This window comes from Hyperolius riggenbachi, chromosome 3, assembly GCF_040937935.1.
Source record: "Hyperolius riggenbachi isolate aHypRig1 chromosome 3, aHypRig1.pri, whole genome shotgun sequence".
Lineage (NCBI taxonomy): Eukaryota > Metazoa > Chordata > Amphibia > Anura > Hyperoliidae > Hyperolius > Hyperolius riggenbachi.
This window is the reverse complement of record NC_090648.1, coordinates 285,611,509-285,625,063: the sequence shown is the minus strand read 5'-3', so window position 1 is coordinate 285,625,063 and position 13,555 is coordinate 285,611,509. Positions and strand designations below refer to the sequence as shown.

General features: G+C 45.1%; 1 protein-coding gene across 4 annotated transcripts in view; it reads left to right on the top strand.

The window, feature by feature from the left end:
• Positions 1–13,555, top strand: part of CFTR (CF transmembrane conductance regulator) — a 210,613-nt gene that overhangs the window by 147,812 nt on the left and 49,246 nt on the right. For all 4 annotated transcript variants that reach the window (XM_068276426.1, XM_068276427.1, XM_068276429.1 and 1 more), the window contains 2 exons: positions 5,452–5,602; positions 9,841–10,068. In XM_068276426.1, coding sequence (XP_068132527.1) covers positions 5,452–5,602; positions 9,841–10,068 — 379 coding nt within the window. The remainder of the gene's footprint in view (positions 1–5,451; positions 5,603–9,840; positions 10,069–13,555) is intronic.

Here is a 13,555-nt window from a genome sequence, read left to right as displayed (position 1 = left end):
ACTTCATTTCCGCCGTTGTGTGTTCACCGTCGCTGGGTGGCGACTAGTTTGGTGGACACACATTGGTTCTGTCCCTTTGCTCTGTTTCTTGTGGGCTATCCAGCCCTGCCTGATCGTACCTTGTCCTGGATCTGTACAATTCCCGTCTGGCATCTGTGGCTGTGCAGCGACTGTGTTCGCCTGCACTCCACAGCGCCATCTGCCGGAGGGAATTGCCCTCTGCGGGTGCATAGCACCTAGCCTGGGTGTCCTCAAATATACGCTTGTGGAGGGTTTCCGCCGTGTCAGCGCACGCGTTGTGCGCTGATCACGGAGAAAGTTCCACAATCGTTACAGAGGTAAAGTCAGACTAGAGGAATGGACAAACAGCTGTCTGCCTGTGCAGCCAGCTGAGCGGATCATCACAACCTCCTCACCTACCTCGTTTGAAAGTCTATGCAATAATGGCCCGACGCAGGCACACTTAATTTCCCCTATTTATAAAATTCTCTGTGCTTTTCCAGCAGATACTTTACCCTCCCACAGGTACATGGAATATTGGTCTCGGGCCCTCTCTATGGCTATCACAGCTCCAATGTGGCCCAAGACCTGGCAGTCTATCGCAAAATCCACGCAATGCTCAGTCCACAAAGAAAAACTCTTATGCTCTGGTATAGGACTCCAGAGAAATTACACCGTTGGTTCCCAAATACCTCGCCAACTTGTTGGAGGTGTAAAGATAAGGTGGATTCGCTGATGCATATCTTCTGGGACTGTCCTCTAATTAAACCTTTTTGGGAGACTGTTTCATTACTCATTTCAGAAATTTTTGAAATCCATGTAGACCTGCATCCGCTCAATGCACTTCTAGGCCTTCCTGTTAAGAATTTCCCTTGTAAGCGGTGGAAAACTTATATTACATAGATTATCTGCAGCAAAGAGGTTAATTGCCCAATTTTGGAAATCCACAACGATTCCTAGTAAAACAATATTAATAGATAAAATTAATGATGTTAGGCGATTGGAAGATCTAACGGCCAGAAGCCATGATAATATCGAGGCACATGGGGAGCTGTGGGGTCCATGGGAGGACTGGGATATGACATTGTGGCTCCAGTCATGATATCGTAAGCCCCCATCATTTTCTGTTTATGGAATACCTTTTGATCCGCTTGGATGGTTTGGGATGTGTTCACTATGATATTTTAGTATCTGTTGGCTTGTGTTAGTAATCTAACTATTTGGTCGGTTATACGTTTGTGTTGTTTGTTTTTGTACATTTCTTTCTAATATGGAAGTCCTGCCATATTATATGTTTCATGTTCGTCATTATACATGGATTAGCGAGCCTATTGGATCTACAGGGTGAACCATGTCGCTATGGCTTGAGAACCTGTCCCCTGTATAACTCGCGTTCATTGTGAAGATAATTGTATTCATCCTGCTTGCTATTCTAATAGTATCTATCAGGGGTCTAGTCCCGGGGAAAGAAGTGAGTGGACTCACCTAGGAAACGTGCGGCGCGCCAAAAAATGGGCGTGGTCAAGCATACTGTGGGCGTGGTCATGGGTGGGGCCAAATATATACGTGATCTTAGCAGTGATGTAAAAGGAAAAGGTCTGCCGGGGAAGTTTGAGCTCTGCCGTAGTGTATCCCCCCAAAATAGATGTAATCTGACAGCATTTCACCAAAAAGACACATAATCTGGTAGAAGTTCCTCCAAAATACAGAAAATATGGCAGTGGTTCCCCCAAAATAGATAATGTGGCAGCAGCAGTTCCCCCAACATACACAATTTTGAAGCAGTTCCGCAAAATATGCGAAACCTGGCAGCGGAACACCCAAAATACATATAATCTGGCAGCAGTGGTCCCCCAAACATACACAATCTGGCAGCATTTCCCCAAAATACGCATAATCTGGCAGCAGCCGTTCCTGTAACATACACATAATCTGGCAGCTGTTCCCCAAAATACACGTAATCTGGCAGCAGCCGTTCCCCTAACATACACATAATCTGGCAGCCAGTTCCCCAAAATACATAACAGAGGTTCCACAAAAATGCAGATAATCTGACAGCAGTTCCCCCAAAATAGGTACCCCCAGCATAGGTAGCCAGGTCTATAGGTGTCACCAGTATAAGTAGCCATGAGTATAGTAGTCCCCAGTATATGTAGCCAGAGGTATATGTGCCTAGTATATGTAGCCAGGGGTATATGTCCCCAGTATATGTAGCCAGGGATATACGTGCCCAGTATATGTAGCCAGGGGTATACGTGCCCAGTATATGTAGCCAGGGGTATACGTGCCCAGTATATGTAGCCAGGGGTATATGTGCCCAGTATATGTAGCCAGGGGGATATGTGCCCAGTATATGTAGCCAGGGGGTATATGTGCCCAGTATATGTAGTCAGGGGGTATATTTGCCCAGTATATGTAGTCAGGGGGTATATGTGCCCAGTATATGTAGTCAGGGGGTATATGTCCCCAGTATATGTAGTCAGGGGGATATGTGCCCAGTATATGTAGCCAGGGGGTATATGTGCCCAGTATATGTAGTCAGGGGGTATATGTTCCCAGTATATGTAGTCAGGGGGTATATGTGTCCAGTATATGTAGTCAGGGGGTATATGTGTCCAGTATATGTAGTCAGGGGGTATATGTGCCCAGTATATGTAGTCAGGGGGTTTATGTGCCCAGTATATGTAGCCAGGGGGTATATGTCCCCAGTATATGTAGTCAGGGGGTATATGTGCCAGAATAGGTAGCCAGGTGTCTCCCCAGCAGGAGGGGAGCAGCGCAGAGAAGACTGATGGAGAGGTAAGTCCCACCCGCTGCCAGCTGCCTGCACATTACTTGTGGAGGGGAGAGCGAGGGAAGGAGAGCCCCGAGGTGAGAGAAGGGGGGGAGATAGCCCCCTTCTCCACCGCTGCTCACAGCTCTCCTTCCACTGCGCTGCTCCCTCCACACAAGCCAGCATGGACGGCGTCCACCCTAGGGAAATAGTAAGTGGACGCCGTCCACGCCCCACTCGACCCCTGGTATCCTATGTTTTATATAATTCGCTACTGTATTTGTATTTTCTTATTTCAATAAAAAAATTATTGATAAAAAAAAAAAAAGATTGAAAAAATTATTTAAAGAAACAATCGGACAAAAAAAAAAATCAATCGACATTCAGATCGGACATGTTGGAAATAATCAATCTGGCAGGTAAATCTGCCAGAAAATTGTGTGGTGTGTACCTAGCATTATGCTTATATCTGTGTGTTGAAAGCTCATTAGTTGACTGACCAACTACATACAAGAGGCATCTTCATGCTTATCAAGAGAACTGCTGCTACATTATCATCTGCTGACAGGTATAAATCACTTACAATGACGTATCAAGATAGGTACAGTATAAAGAAAGCTGGAGCAAGAGTGGAGCAGTTGCCCAGAGCAACCAATCACAATGCTTGTTTTACTTAACCTGCTGGGCGGTCTGGACGAGCTCAGCTCGTCCAGTACCGCCGGAGCCTGCCGCTCAGGCCCTGCTGGGCCGATTTGGCTGAAATAAAAAGCAGCACACGCAGCCGGCACTTTGCCAGCCGCGTGTGCTGCCTGATCGCCGCCGCTCTGCGGCGATCCGCCGCGAGCAGCGGCGAAAGAGGGTCCCCCCAGCCGCCTGAGCCCAGCGTAGCCGGAACAAAAAGTTCCGGCCAGCGCTAAGGGCTGGATCGGAGGCGGCTGACGTCAGGACGTCGGCTGACGTCCATGACGTCACTCCGCTCGTCGCTATGGCGACGATGTAAGCAAAACAAGGAAGGCCGCTCATTGCGGCCTTCCTTGTTTATTCTGGGCGCCGGAGGCGATCGGAAGAACGCCTCCGGAGCGCCCTCTAGTGGGCTTTCATGCAGCCAACTTTCAGTTGGCTGCATGAAATAGTTTTTTTTTTATTAAAAAAAACCCCTCCCGCAGCCTGCCTGGCGATCTTAATAGAACGCCAGGGTGGTTAATAAAACCTGATTGGACATTGTGTGAAATTGCTCCACTTTCCAACTACTTTGTACCTGTCTTTATAAATCATCTACAATGTATGCATAGCCAACACCGAGTTAAGGTGGCCATACACTGGTCAATTTTTTACTTCGATCGATTATTTTAACTGATAAATTAATCAAATGGATCAAGAATCAAGTTGTCATTTTGATGTAGAATTGATTCTTATCGGCCGATACTCAGATAAAAGGAATCGATTGAATATGTTGGGTTGTTTAAATCGATGGAACAAGACTCGAGAGCTTTTTATTATGTATTCAATTGACCTTTACTTGGTCTGATTCATCAGGGTGCTTACCGTACTTTGTGATTGAATATAGCCTCCGATCGATTTAAAGGTGCAAAAATGGAACAAAAAACGACCCTAGTGTCCGGGCAAAAAGTTGATTCATGTTCTATTGATTCATTTATTTTCAATCAATTCTAAGAATCGTCCTATAATCAATCGTCCTATAATCGACCAGTGTATGGCCAGCAGACTCGGGCAACACGGGGGCTGGATTGCCAAAGCCCAGTCAGAGTGACATAGAAAGACCTGCTCCTTGTAGATTCTTGAACAGATACATTTCCACGATAAGATTCTAAGGGAAATGCATCCGCTTAGGTTGGCACTTTGTCTTGCGCTAGGTGTACCGGAACAAGCGGATTCAAATGGATCTGTTAAACTTACAAATGTAAACAGTTCCTATACTTAACACAGGATCTGATTGAGTGTCCATTCCTCTGCTTATCTCTGATCCATAAATCAGTGCATTTTTGGCTCAAGTGTGAACCAAGCCTCACAGTGATGGCTTTTCATATGGAAGTCAGTGAGGTCTGATCTTGACCACTGAGCGGATCTCCTTCCAAGAAATGCTTCATGGAGTATTCTATGCTCACTCATTTATTTCAGAGTTACTCTATATTACTATTAAAGGGAACCAGACCTGAAAAAATAAAGGTTTTATACATACCTGGAGCTTCCTCCAGCCCCTTACGCGCTGATCGATCCCACGCCGCCGTCCTCCTCTGCCCGCAGCTATGAGAACTGGCTCCCCGCTGTTCCGTCAGTCGGAGCCAGTCTAAGCGTAGCAGAAGTGCCCTCTTTGCATATCTCTGCAGCAGTGTATGGAGAGATACATAGAGGGCGCACTTCTCCTGCGTAGCTGGCTCCGATGATGTCAGCGACGGGAGCCGGTTCTCGTAGATGCGGGCAGCAGTGGATGGCGGTGTGGGATTGATCAGCGCGTATGGGGCTGAAGGAAGCCCCATGTATGTATAACTTCTTTTTCTTTATTTCAGCTAGAGTACATCTCTGGTACCCTTTAACTCACCTGTGAATGATCAAAATATACTTTACACTTGTAATGTACTGTTCCAAATTCAGCTCCTGAAAAAAGTACTGTACAACATGGTAGTGTTTTTAATTGCTTATTATTATTATGTCCCTAGTTGATCCTTATCGTGATTGGTGCGATTACTGTGGTCTCAATAATGGAACCGTACATCTTTTTGGCGACAGTACCTGTGATCATCGCATTTATTTTGCTTAGATCCTATTTTCTTCACACCTCCCAGCAACTGAAACAGTTAGAATCTGAAGGTAAGGGCTACAGAGATACATTATCTGAAATGTAAATATTCCCTTTCCCACTGTCATAATATTATCAAGGGCTCTTATAGCATTAATTGTGTTCATCTACAAACTTAATCTACATATTGATTTAGCATGATCACATGGAATGCAGGGAGGAAGACAGTTTAATGCTGATGTCAACAGAGTAGGATTCACAGAACAATTGTTCAGAAGTTCACACCCAAAATTCTTCTGCGTTCACAGACTTCAGCTATCAGGCATGAAATGTGCTAACCTTGAGTCTTCAGGCTTTAAGAGGCCGCTACACTACTCTATTTCTGTTTTGCAATACTAACAATATGAATTGTATACATTTGAAAACAATCACCAATAATGCTAAAATCCTTAAAATCAAATATAAAAAGAAATCAAAATTAGGTTGGAATTTCTTATAGTAAATGGGATTGTATATACTCCAGCCATACTACTATTAACGAAAACAGAAATTAAACATACAGCCATGCAATCAGAGTAGTAATAGCCACAGCAACTGCTGTGGGACCCTAACCTAAATACAAACCTTCCCACACACTTATCCCTTAAAGGAAGCAGGGTGAAAAAGTTGTATTTTACTTTCTGGAGCTTCTTCCAGCTCCTTGTAGTCTTGAAGGTCTCTCACTGTGCTCCCAGTCCCCTCTGCTGATCCACTTTCAGTCCTGGTAAAGTTCACAGGCCGGCTGTGCCACACACAACTGCACATGCCCAACCAGGACACTTCCCTTAATTGCGCTCCTGTGGGCGGGAGCATTTTGTGCATGTGTAGTTTGGCAAGATTCATAACTACGCATGTGCAGAATGCTCCCATTTGTGGCGGTGTGCTGCTGAGTCAGCAAATGTGTAGTAGTCCGCACCCCAGACAACTCGCTATACCAGGGCTGACAGTGGATCAACGGAGGGCACCAGGAGGATACCAAGAGACCTTCAAGATTACAAAGGGCTGGAAAAAGCTCCAGATGAGTAAAAGTTCTTTTTCACCCTGCCTCAGGTTTCCTTTAAAACGGACCCTCCTGAACAATGCCTGACCCTAACTTATAACCCTAACTCACACCCAGTGGCGTAGCTAAGGAGCTGTGGGCCCTATGCAAGTTTTACATTGGGGCCCCTCAAGCACTCTATACATAACAATTGATACGGTGCACCAAAACCTGCCAATGGCAACTACAGTGTCAGAGGTGCAAGAAGGGGATGGGGAACAGTTTGTTAATGATTACCGCTATTCAAAGTATATATAGAAGTGATTATTATGAGCGCAGGACCAATAGAGAGCTAATACTGAAGTTGAGGGAGGGCCCCGATGCGGTCGCAATCCCTGCACCCCCTATTGCTACGCCCCTGCTCACACCTTCTGAGAGGGATTTGTAAGCTGACATATTTAATAATTGCAGTATTTGTATAGCGCCTTTCTCCTGACGGACTCAAAGCGCTTGCTAGGCAGCCACTAGAGCGCACTCAGTAGGCAGTAGCAGTGTTAGGGAGTCTTGCCCAAGAAACTCCTTACTGAAATAGGTGCTGGCTTACTGGACAGGCAGAGCCGAGATTTTAACCCAGGTCTCCTGTGTCAGAGGCAGCGCCCTTAACCATTACACTATCCAGCCATTACAGTATTTAATGCTGATCCTCTGCCTCTAATACATGGTAATCACAATGCAATTTCCTATCAGATAGAAGGGTGGAATCTATTATTTCCAATAGGTCCAATCTGATTTTCGATCATTTTTTCTGACCGATTTTTTTGTATAGAAGTGATTGGAAAACCAATCAGTAAAACAATCGTATATAAAATCGGACCTGTCGGCAATAATCGTTTTGAACCGTCTATCTGATGAGAAATTGCATGGTGTATACCAGGCATAATACTTTTAGCCATAGACCCTGAACAAGCATGTATAGTCATAGACCCTGAACAAGCATGTATAGTCATAGACCCTGAACAAGCATGTATAGTCATAGACCCTGAACAAGCATGTATAGTCATAGACCCTGAACAAGCATGTATAGTCATAGACCCTGAACAAGCATGTATAGTCATAGACCCTGAACAAGCATGTATAGTCATAGACCCTGAACAAGCATTTTAACAAAAATCTGACAAGATAGGCTGCATGCTTGTTTCAGGTATGTGATTCAGACACTAATGACCAGAATGATCAGCAGGATGCCAGGCAACTGGTATTGTTTAAAAGGAAATATATATATATAGCAGCCATTATATACCAATCACTGCAGGTTCCCTTTAAGAAGGCAAATTACATTTAGTGTGTTGAGAGTGTTGTTCCATTCCCTTTAGGAAGAGAGGAGAGGAACACTCAAAAAGATGTCAATTGGTCACCTGGTCATGTCGGGAAGGTTGGGACAAACTTTGGATGCCACTGAAAAACTGTGACACAACACAGGGGACTTGTGACACACTATGAAAAAATGACTGTACATAAGAATGCAATTTTTCCTACTTTTGGCCCCAGTAAATTATTCTGGCAGCTGTGACCAGCCATTACTTTCCTCATATGTTGCTGTCACTTAAAGTAGTTTGTAAAAATCTGACAGAATGGACAGGTTTTTGACTAGTCCATCTCATCATGGGGGATGCTCAGTATTTAACCACTTTACCTCCGCAGTGCTAAATTTCTCCGTCCCTCTGCGCACTGCTTCTCCCCCAGGGACGGAGAAAGGCGTATGTTTCTGTTTACATGCCGGGAGTGGGCGGGGCAACACGCTCGCACACTCTAGCCAGCCCGCACAGCAGTTGACTAATTGGACATTAGGAACGAGTGTTCCTAAATCCAATTCGAGTCCCCGATTGATGTATGAAAGCTGCTTCAAAGAGAAGCAGTCTTCATAACAAACCGCCGGCACATTGTTATTGTGTCCGTGTGCGCGCGATCACGCGTGCACACACCCACCCGCACAGCCCCTGCAGTCCAATGATTGGTTATTGGGGACCCCAGTCCCCAATAACCAATCATACCACATGACAAATAAATGAATGGAGACTGCCTCTGCTTGAGGCAGTCTTCATTCATAACAACAGTTGTAAACAAAGGAGCAGCGCGCGATCGCGCGCCCCCGCGCCGCGCGCACGCACGTGCACACCAGCTCCACAGTCCAATGATTGGTTTTGGGGACCCCAGTCCCCAATAACCAATCATATTGCCTAATAAATAAATGAATGATGACTGCCTGGGAGGAGTGAAAAATGCTCTGGTTTTTAAGGGGAAAACCCCTCAGTTGTGAAGTGGTTAATGTATTCTTTACAAATGCACTCCCTGGAAAAGATCTATTTAAAGATGCAGCCCCCCCACCACCACCGGTGGCATACTGTTCTGCCAGTTGGCCCGACTGACTGCCGTTCACAAAGTGCTTTTGAAAAAAAAAAAAAAATCCTAAGAGTGCCCCTTTAGGAGATGGGCTAGTTCAAAACCTGTCAGTTCTGTCAGTTTTCTACTACCTACTGTAAGTGTCAGCAACATAGGATAAAAGTAATTTTATAGCACATTTTACTATGGGAGAAATGTACTTTTTATTTGTGTCTTCTTGTATTTTAAATTTTACAGTAAACATGTGTTGTCCAATATAATAATTTGTGATCAGTTCAGCTGACAATCTATCCTCAGTTCAGGTGTCCACCATGATTTGCCGTTGTCTCTTTACCAACCTGCCATGATGGATTTAAACAACTGACTAATACAGTATTTTCCTGCAACAGCTCATAGTGGGACATTTCCTGTTTGTCCTTCCCCTGCCCTTTCCATAGGGCAGTATATTGTGCTCAGCAGAGAGAAAAGCAGGCATGTCTTTAATGGAATCCTTGAAAAACGGTCTCTCTGATCACAAAAGCTTGTTTTGTGACCAAGATCTATAGTGTATATGTACTGCATATATAGTGTATATGTGATTTTAGACACAGAGGATTAGAATGAAAGCTAAGCAAATAGAATTTTCAAAATTAAGTTAACAATGACACCATCCATGTTCTAGTTATATTCTTGCAGTCCTTATCATAGTATCTGAGAAGTTGTGTATCTGAGAAGTTAGCTGTGTATAGTGTATATAAAACATTTCCATGTCATAATACATTGTAAAATTACACGGATTATTAGTTTAAGCTGTATTTTTATTGCAAATTTATGTCTTGCTTATCAGCTACTAAATGTGTATGTTGTGTAAATTGTATTATGTTTATGGGTAGATCTCTTGTCTTTTTACAGCTCGCAGTCCAATTTTTACTCACCTGATAACAAGTTTAAAGGGTTTGTGGACGCTAAGAGCTTTTGGCAGGCAGCCCTATTTTGAAACCCTTTTTCACAAGGCACTGAACGTACACACTGCAAACTGGTTCCTCTACTTGTCTACGCTGAGATGGTTCCAAATGACTATTGAAATGATCTTTGTCATCTTCTTCTGTGCTGTCGCATTTATTTCCATTGCAACTTCAGGTACACACTCTTGTATAGCTAAATTAACTGCAACAAGTCTGGTTTTATGAATTGATGTACAGTTGGAACTAGACAATACAACTTAGCTCTTGTGTCTATTTTAAAATATAATGCTCTATTTAAAGATACTCTGTAAGAAAAAAACAAACCTCTGGGGATACTTACCTCAGGAGGGGGAAGCCTCAAAGTCCCAATGAGGCTTCCCCGACCTCTGAAGCTTAGAGGAATCCAGCGCTGGCTCCCCCGAAAGTTCCTCGACAAAGCCTGAAAAGTGTGCACATGTGTGGGCAATATTTACCTACCGCGATCCTGCGCAGACGCACTAACGGCTCTTCGTTCGGGCTAAGGCGAAAATAGCCAAGCCCGATCAATCCACTCTACCGCGCAGGGGCAAAGGACTCACGTCTGTGCAGTAGAGCGGATACGATCGGGCTCGGCTATTTTCGCCTTAGCCCGAATGAAGAGCCGCTAGTGTGCAGGATCGCGGTAGGTAAATATTTACCTCGCCGTTGTTCCGGGGTGGGGGGGCTGGGGCGGTTTCACAGAGCTGTATTGCCGGGACACCGGAGGATGGGGGAAGCCTTTAGTAGGATCCAGAGGCCCCCTCCCGAGGTAAGTATCCCCCAGAGGTTTTTTTTTTTTCGCTACAGGCTTTCTTTAAAAGTCCACCAAATCTCAATGGAATATGATGGTATGAACACTGAAGCCAATTATATTTTGAGATGGTCATTTTATAGAAAGGCTGTGTATACTATAAAGAAAAAAGTGCACACCCACAGGAAAAAGTAAGATATGCTGTTAAACGTTGAGGCTAATTTCACACATGGTTCAGTGTGATTGTCCTGCATCAGGAGAGCCCGCTCCAGGACAGTCGCGCCACACCATTACCTATTTCACGTACGCTGTGGAAGACAGCATGGACAGGGTGATTTGCGTAGCTCCACCCCGTCCACTCAATGATGTGTTCCCCTGCTGGACAGAGAGTATGTTGGCGCAGCATTCTAAATAGATTATTGCGGTGCCATTGACTCCAATACTGGTACAACTCCTGCCACTGGGCAATGCACTGAAGAGTCTGCATCACCTGGATTATCCACCAGGCAACACAGGCAGTTGCTTTGATCTAGCGAAAGGTCAGGGGCCCCGTCAGCCCCAATAAAGATGTAATGCCTCTGTTGATGTAACTCTTGATGGTCCCTTAAAAACAGTCTTCAGGAATGCTCTCTGTAACATAGATAATAAGACACATACAGTGTTTCCTCTGGATCCTCCCCCCCCCTCCCCTCCCCTCCCTAGTTTAGCTGTCAGACAAAGGCTGGGGTCTGGAATGACTAATGTTATTTTTGTGGTCTATGTCCAGCGTTTTCCACTAATAAAAATGTTTTGACACATTGTAAGCAGCAAAAAAGATGCAATTTGCCGAGTGTGAGCAGAGGGAAACAAAGTATCTATTACATGGGGGAAGGGGGTGATTTAGGGCTGGTCCGGTGCCTGTTGTATTCAGGTTTGTTGTTGTAAGGCAATGTGAAACACTAGGCTAGCTGATAAAAGTGCAATTAGAGGGCTGGTAAATATACACAGCATGATTCAGAGCTTCCCTGGAGGGTCTGTGGGCAAAAATCTGTCTGGTTTCTCAAATCAAATCAAAAATAGCTTTATTGGCATGACCAAGCTTCAATACAGGCATTGCCAAAGCAGGGGGAATGAGGGACATGGGATGGGGTGGGGGTGCAGCGAGTTAGCAATTCGTGGGCATTTGGGGGGGGGGGGGGTTTACAATTTATTTATGCTCCTCTCAGTCTGTGGCATGCTGTAACATAGTGTGCAGCGATTGTCACTGTGGATTTCTCTTCTAGTAGAATGCAGTGTTTTCTCTCATCCTCTAATGTGTGAAAGTCTGGAAATAGTTCCACCAGTTTCTTAAAGAAGGTTTCCCTGGTTGCGGTATATTTGAGCAGTGCAGCAGGAAGTGATTTTCATAGTCTCTCCTCCCTGGGTTTGTATGTCTGTCTGTGTCTTCCAGACTTTATTTCGAGGTTGTGAGCACTCAGTCTGTAGATGCTCAGGATTTTCCTCTCTTGATGGTTTTGGAGCTTTTCCAGGTATGGGGCTATTTTATATTCTCTCTGTAGAGACTGGTATATGGTTAGCTTTTGTGACTGTTTTATTTCATTCCTCCATTTACCTACATAGTCCTCTTTGCTCTTGGCTGTGGTGTGCTTTATCTGGGCTCTTAATTGGACTTGTGGATCTGAGTTTGGAGGGACCAGAGAGTTGACAACTTCTTTCAGGGCACATCGCTTTTCTTGGGTTTGATTGTGCAGCATGGCTTTGTAGGAGGTGAGTCGGGCATGCTGCTCTGTAGGTGGGCCCAGTAGGATAAGACTCTCTTCTGTATCTCAAGCAGTAGTGGGAATCTACCCAGTTCAGCTCGGCAGGCATTGTTTGAGGTACTCCAATAGACCTGGAGGAGGTGTTTGCAGAATTCCAGGTGGAATATTTCTGTGGGGCTAGATTCCCATTTTGATTGATCTGGGTAGGTGATGGGGCCCCATATTTCACTTCCATAGAGTAGGATTGGGGTGATGACACTGTCAAAGACTTTCAGCCAGACCTTCACTACTGGTTTGAGGTGGTACAGTTCTTTCCTGATGGCATAGAACGTTCTGCAAGCTTTGGCCTTCAGGATCTCTATGGCTGATTTAAGACTTCCAGATTGGTTGATTTCCAGACCAAGGTAGATATATTTATCAGTTCTGCTGATTTCACAGTCCAGGGGCGCCTCTAGCAATTTTGTCACTCCAGGCAAAAAAACCTGGCGCCCCCTCCCCCCCCCGCAAATACGCTTAAAGTATCCCTGACCCAGACCTTGGCCCTGATATTTTTAATATAATTTACATTATTGGTGCTGTGCAACTAGCACAAAGCACCATCCTCCCCCTCCTGTGCCCCCTGTAGACCCCATTCTGCTCAGTCGTAATCTTCGACTGAGACAGAACGTCTAATATGGATGGCGAGGAAGTGGCAGTTCTTCGTCCCCTCTGCCCGTTCATAATGCAGCTCCCTCCACCTGCCGCTCTAGTTCCGCTTATGAACCACTGCACACAGCGGGCCACGGAGCTGCGCTGTGTGCGGACTTAATAATAATAATAATAATAATAATAATAATCTGAACATTTGTATAGCGCTTTTCTCCTGTCGGACTCAAAGCGCTCAAGAGCTGCAGCCACTGGGATGCGCTCAAGAGGCCACCCTGCAGTGTTAGGGAGTCTTGCCTTGAACTCCTTACTGAATATGTACTTGACCTAGCCAGGATTTGAACCCTGCTCTCCCATGTCAAAGGCAGAGCCCTTAACCAGTACACTATCCAGCCATTATTGAGCTCGGATATCCTTCCAACCTCAATCACCAAAAAAATCACATACAGCGTAGCTCCCCTGTGTGCTGTCTGCAGCAGATCATAAGTGTAACTAAAGCGGCAGGTGGA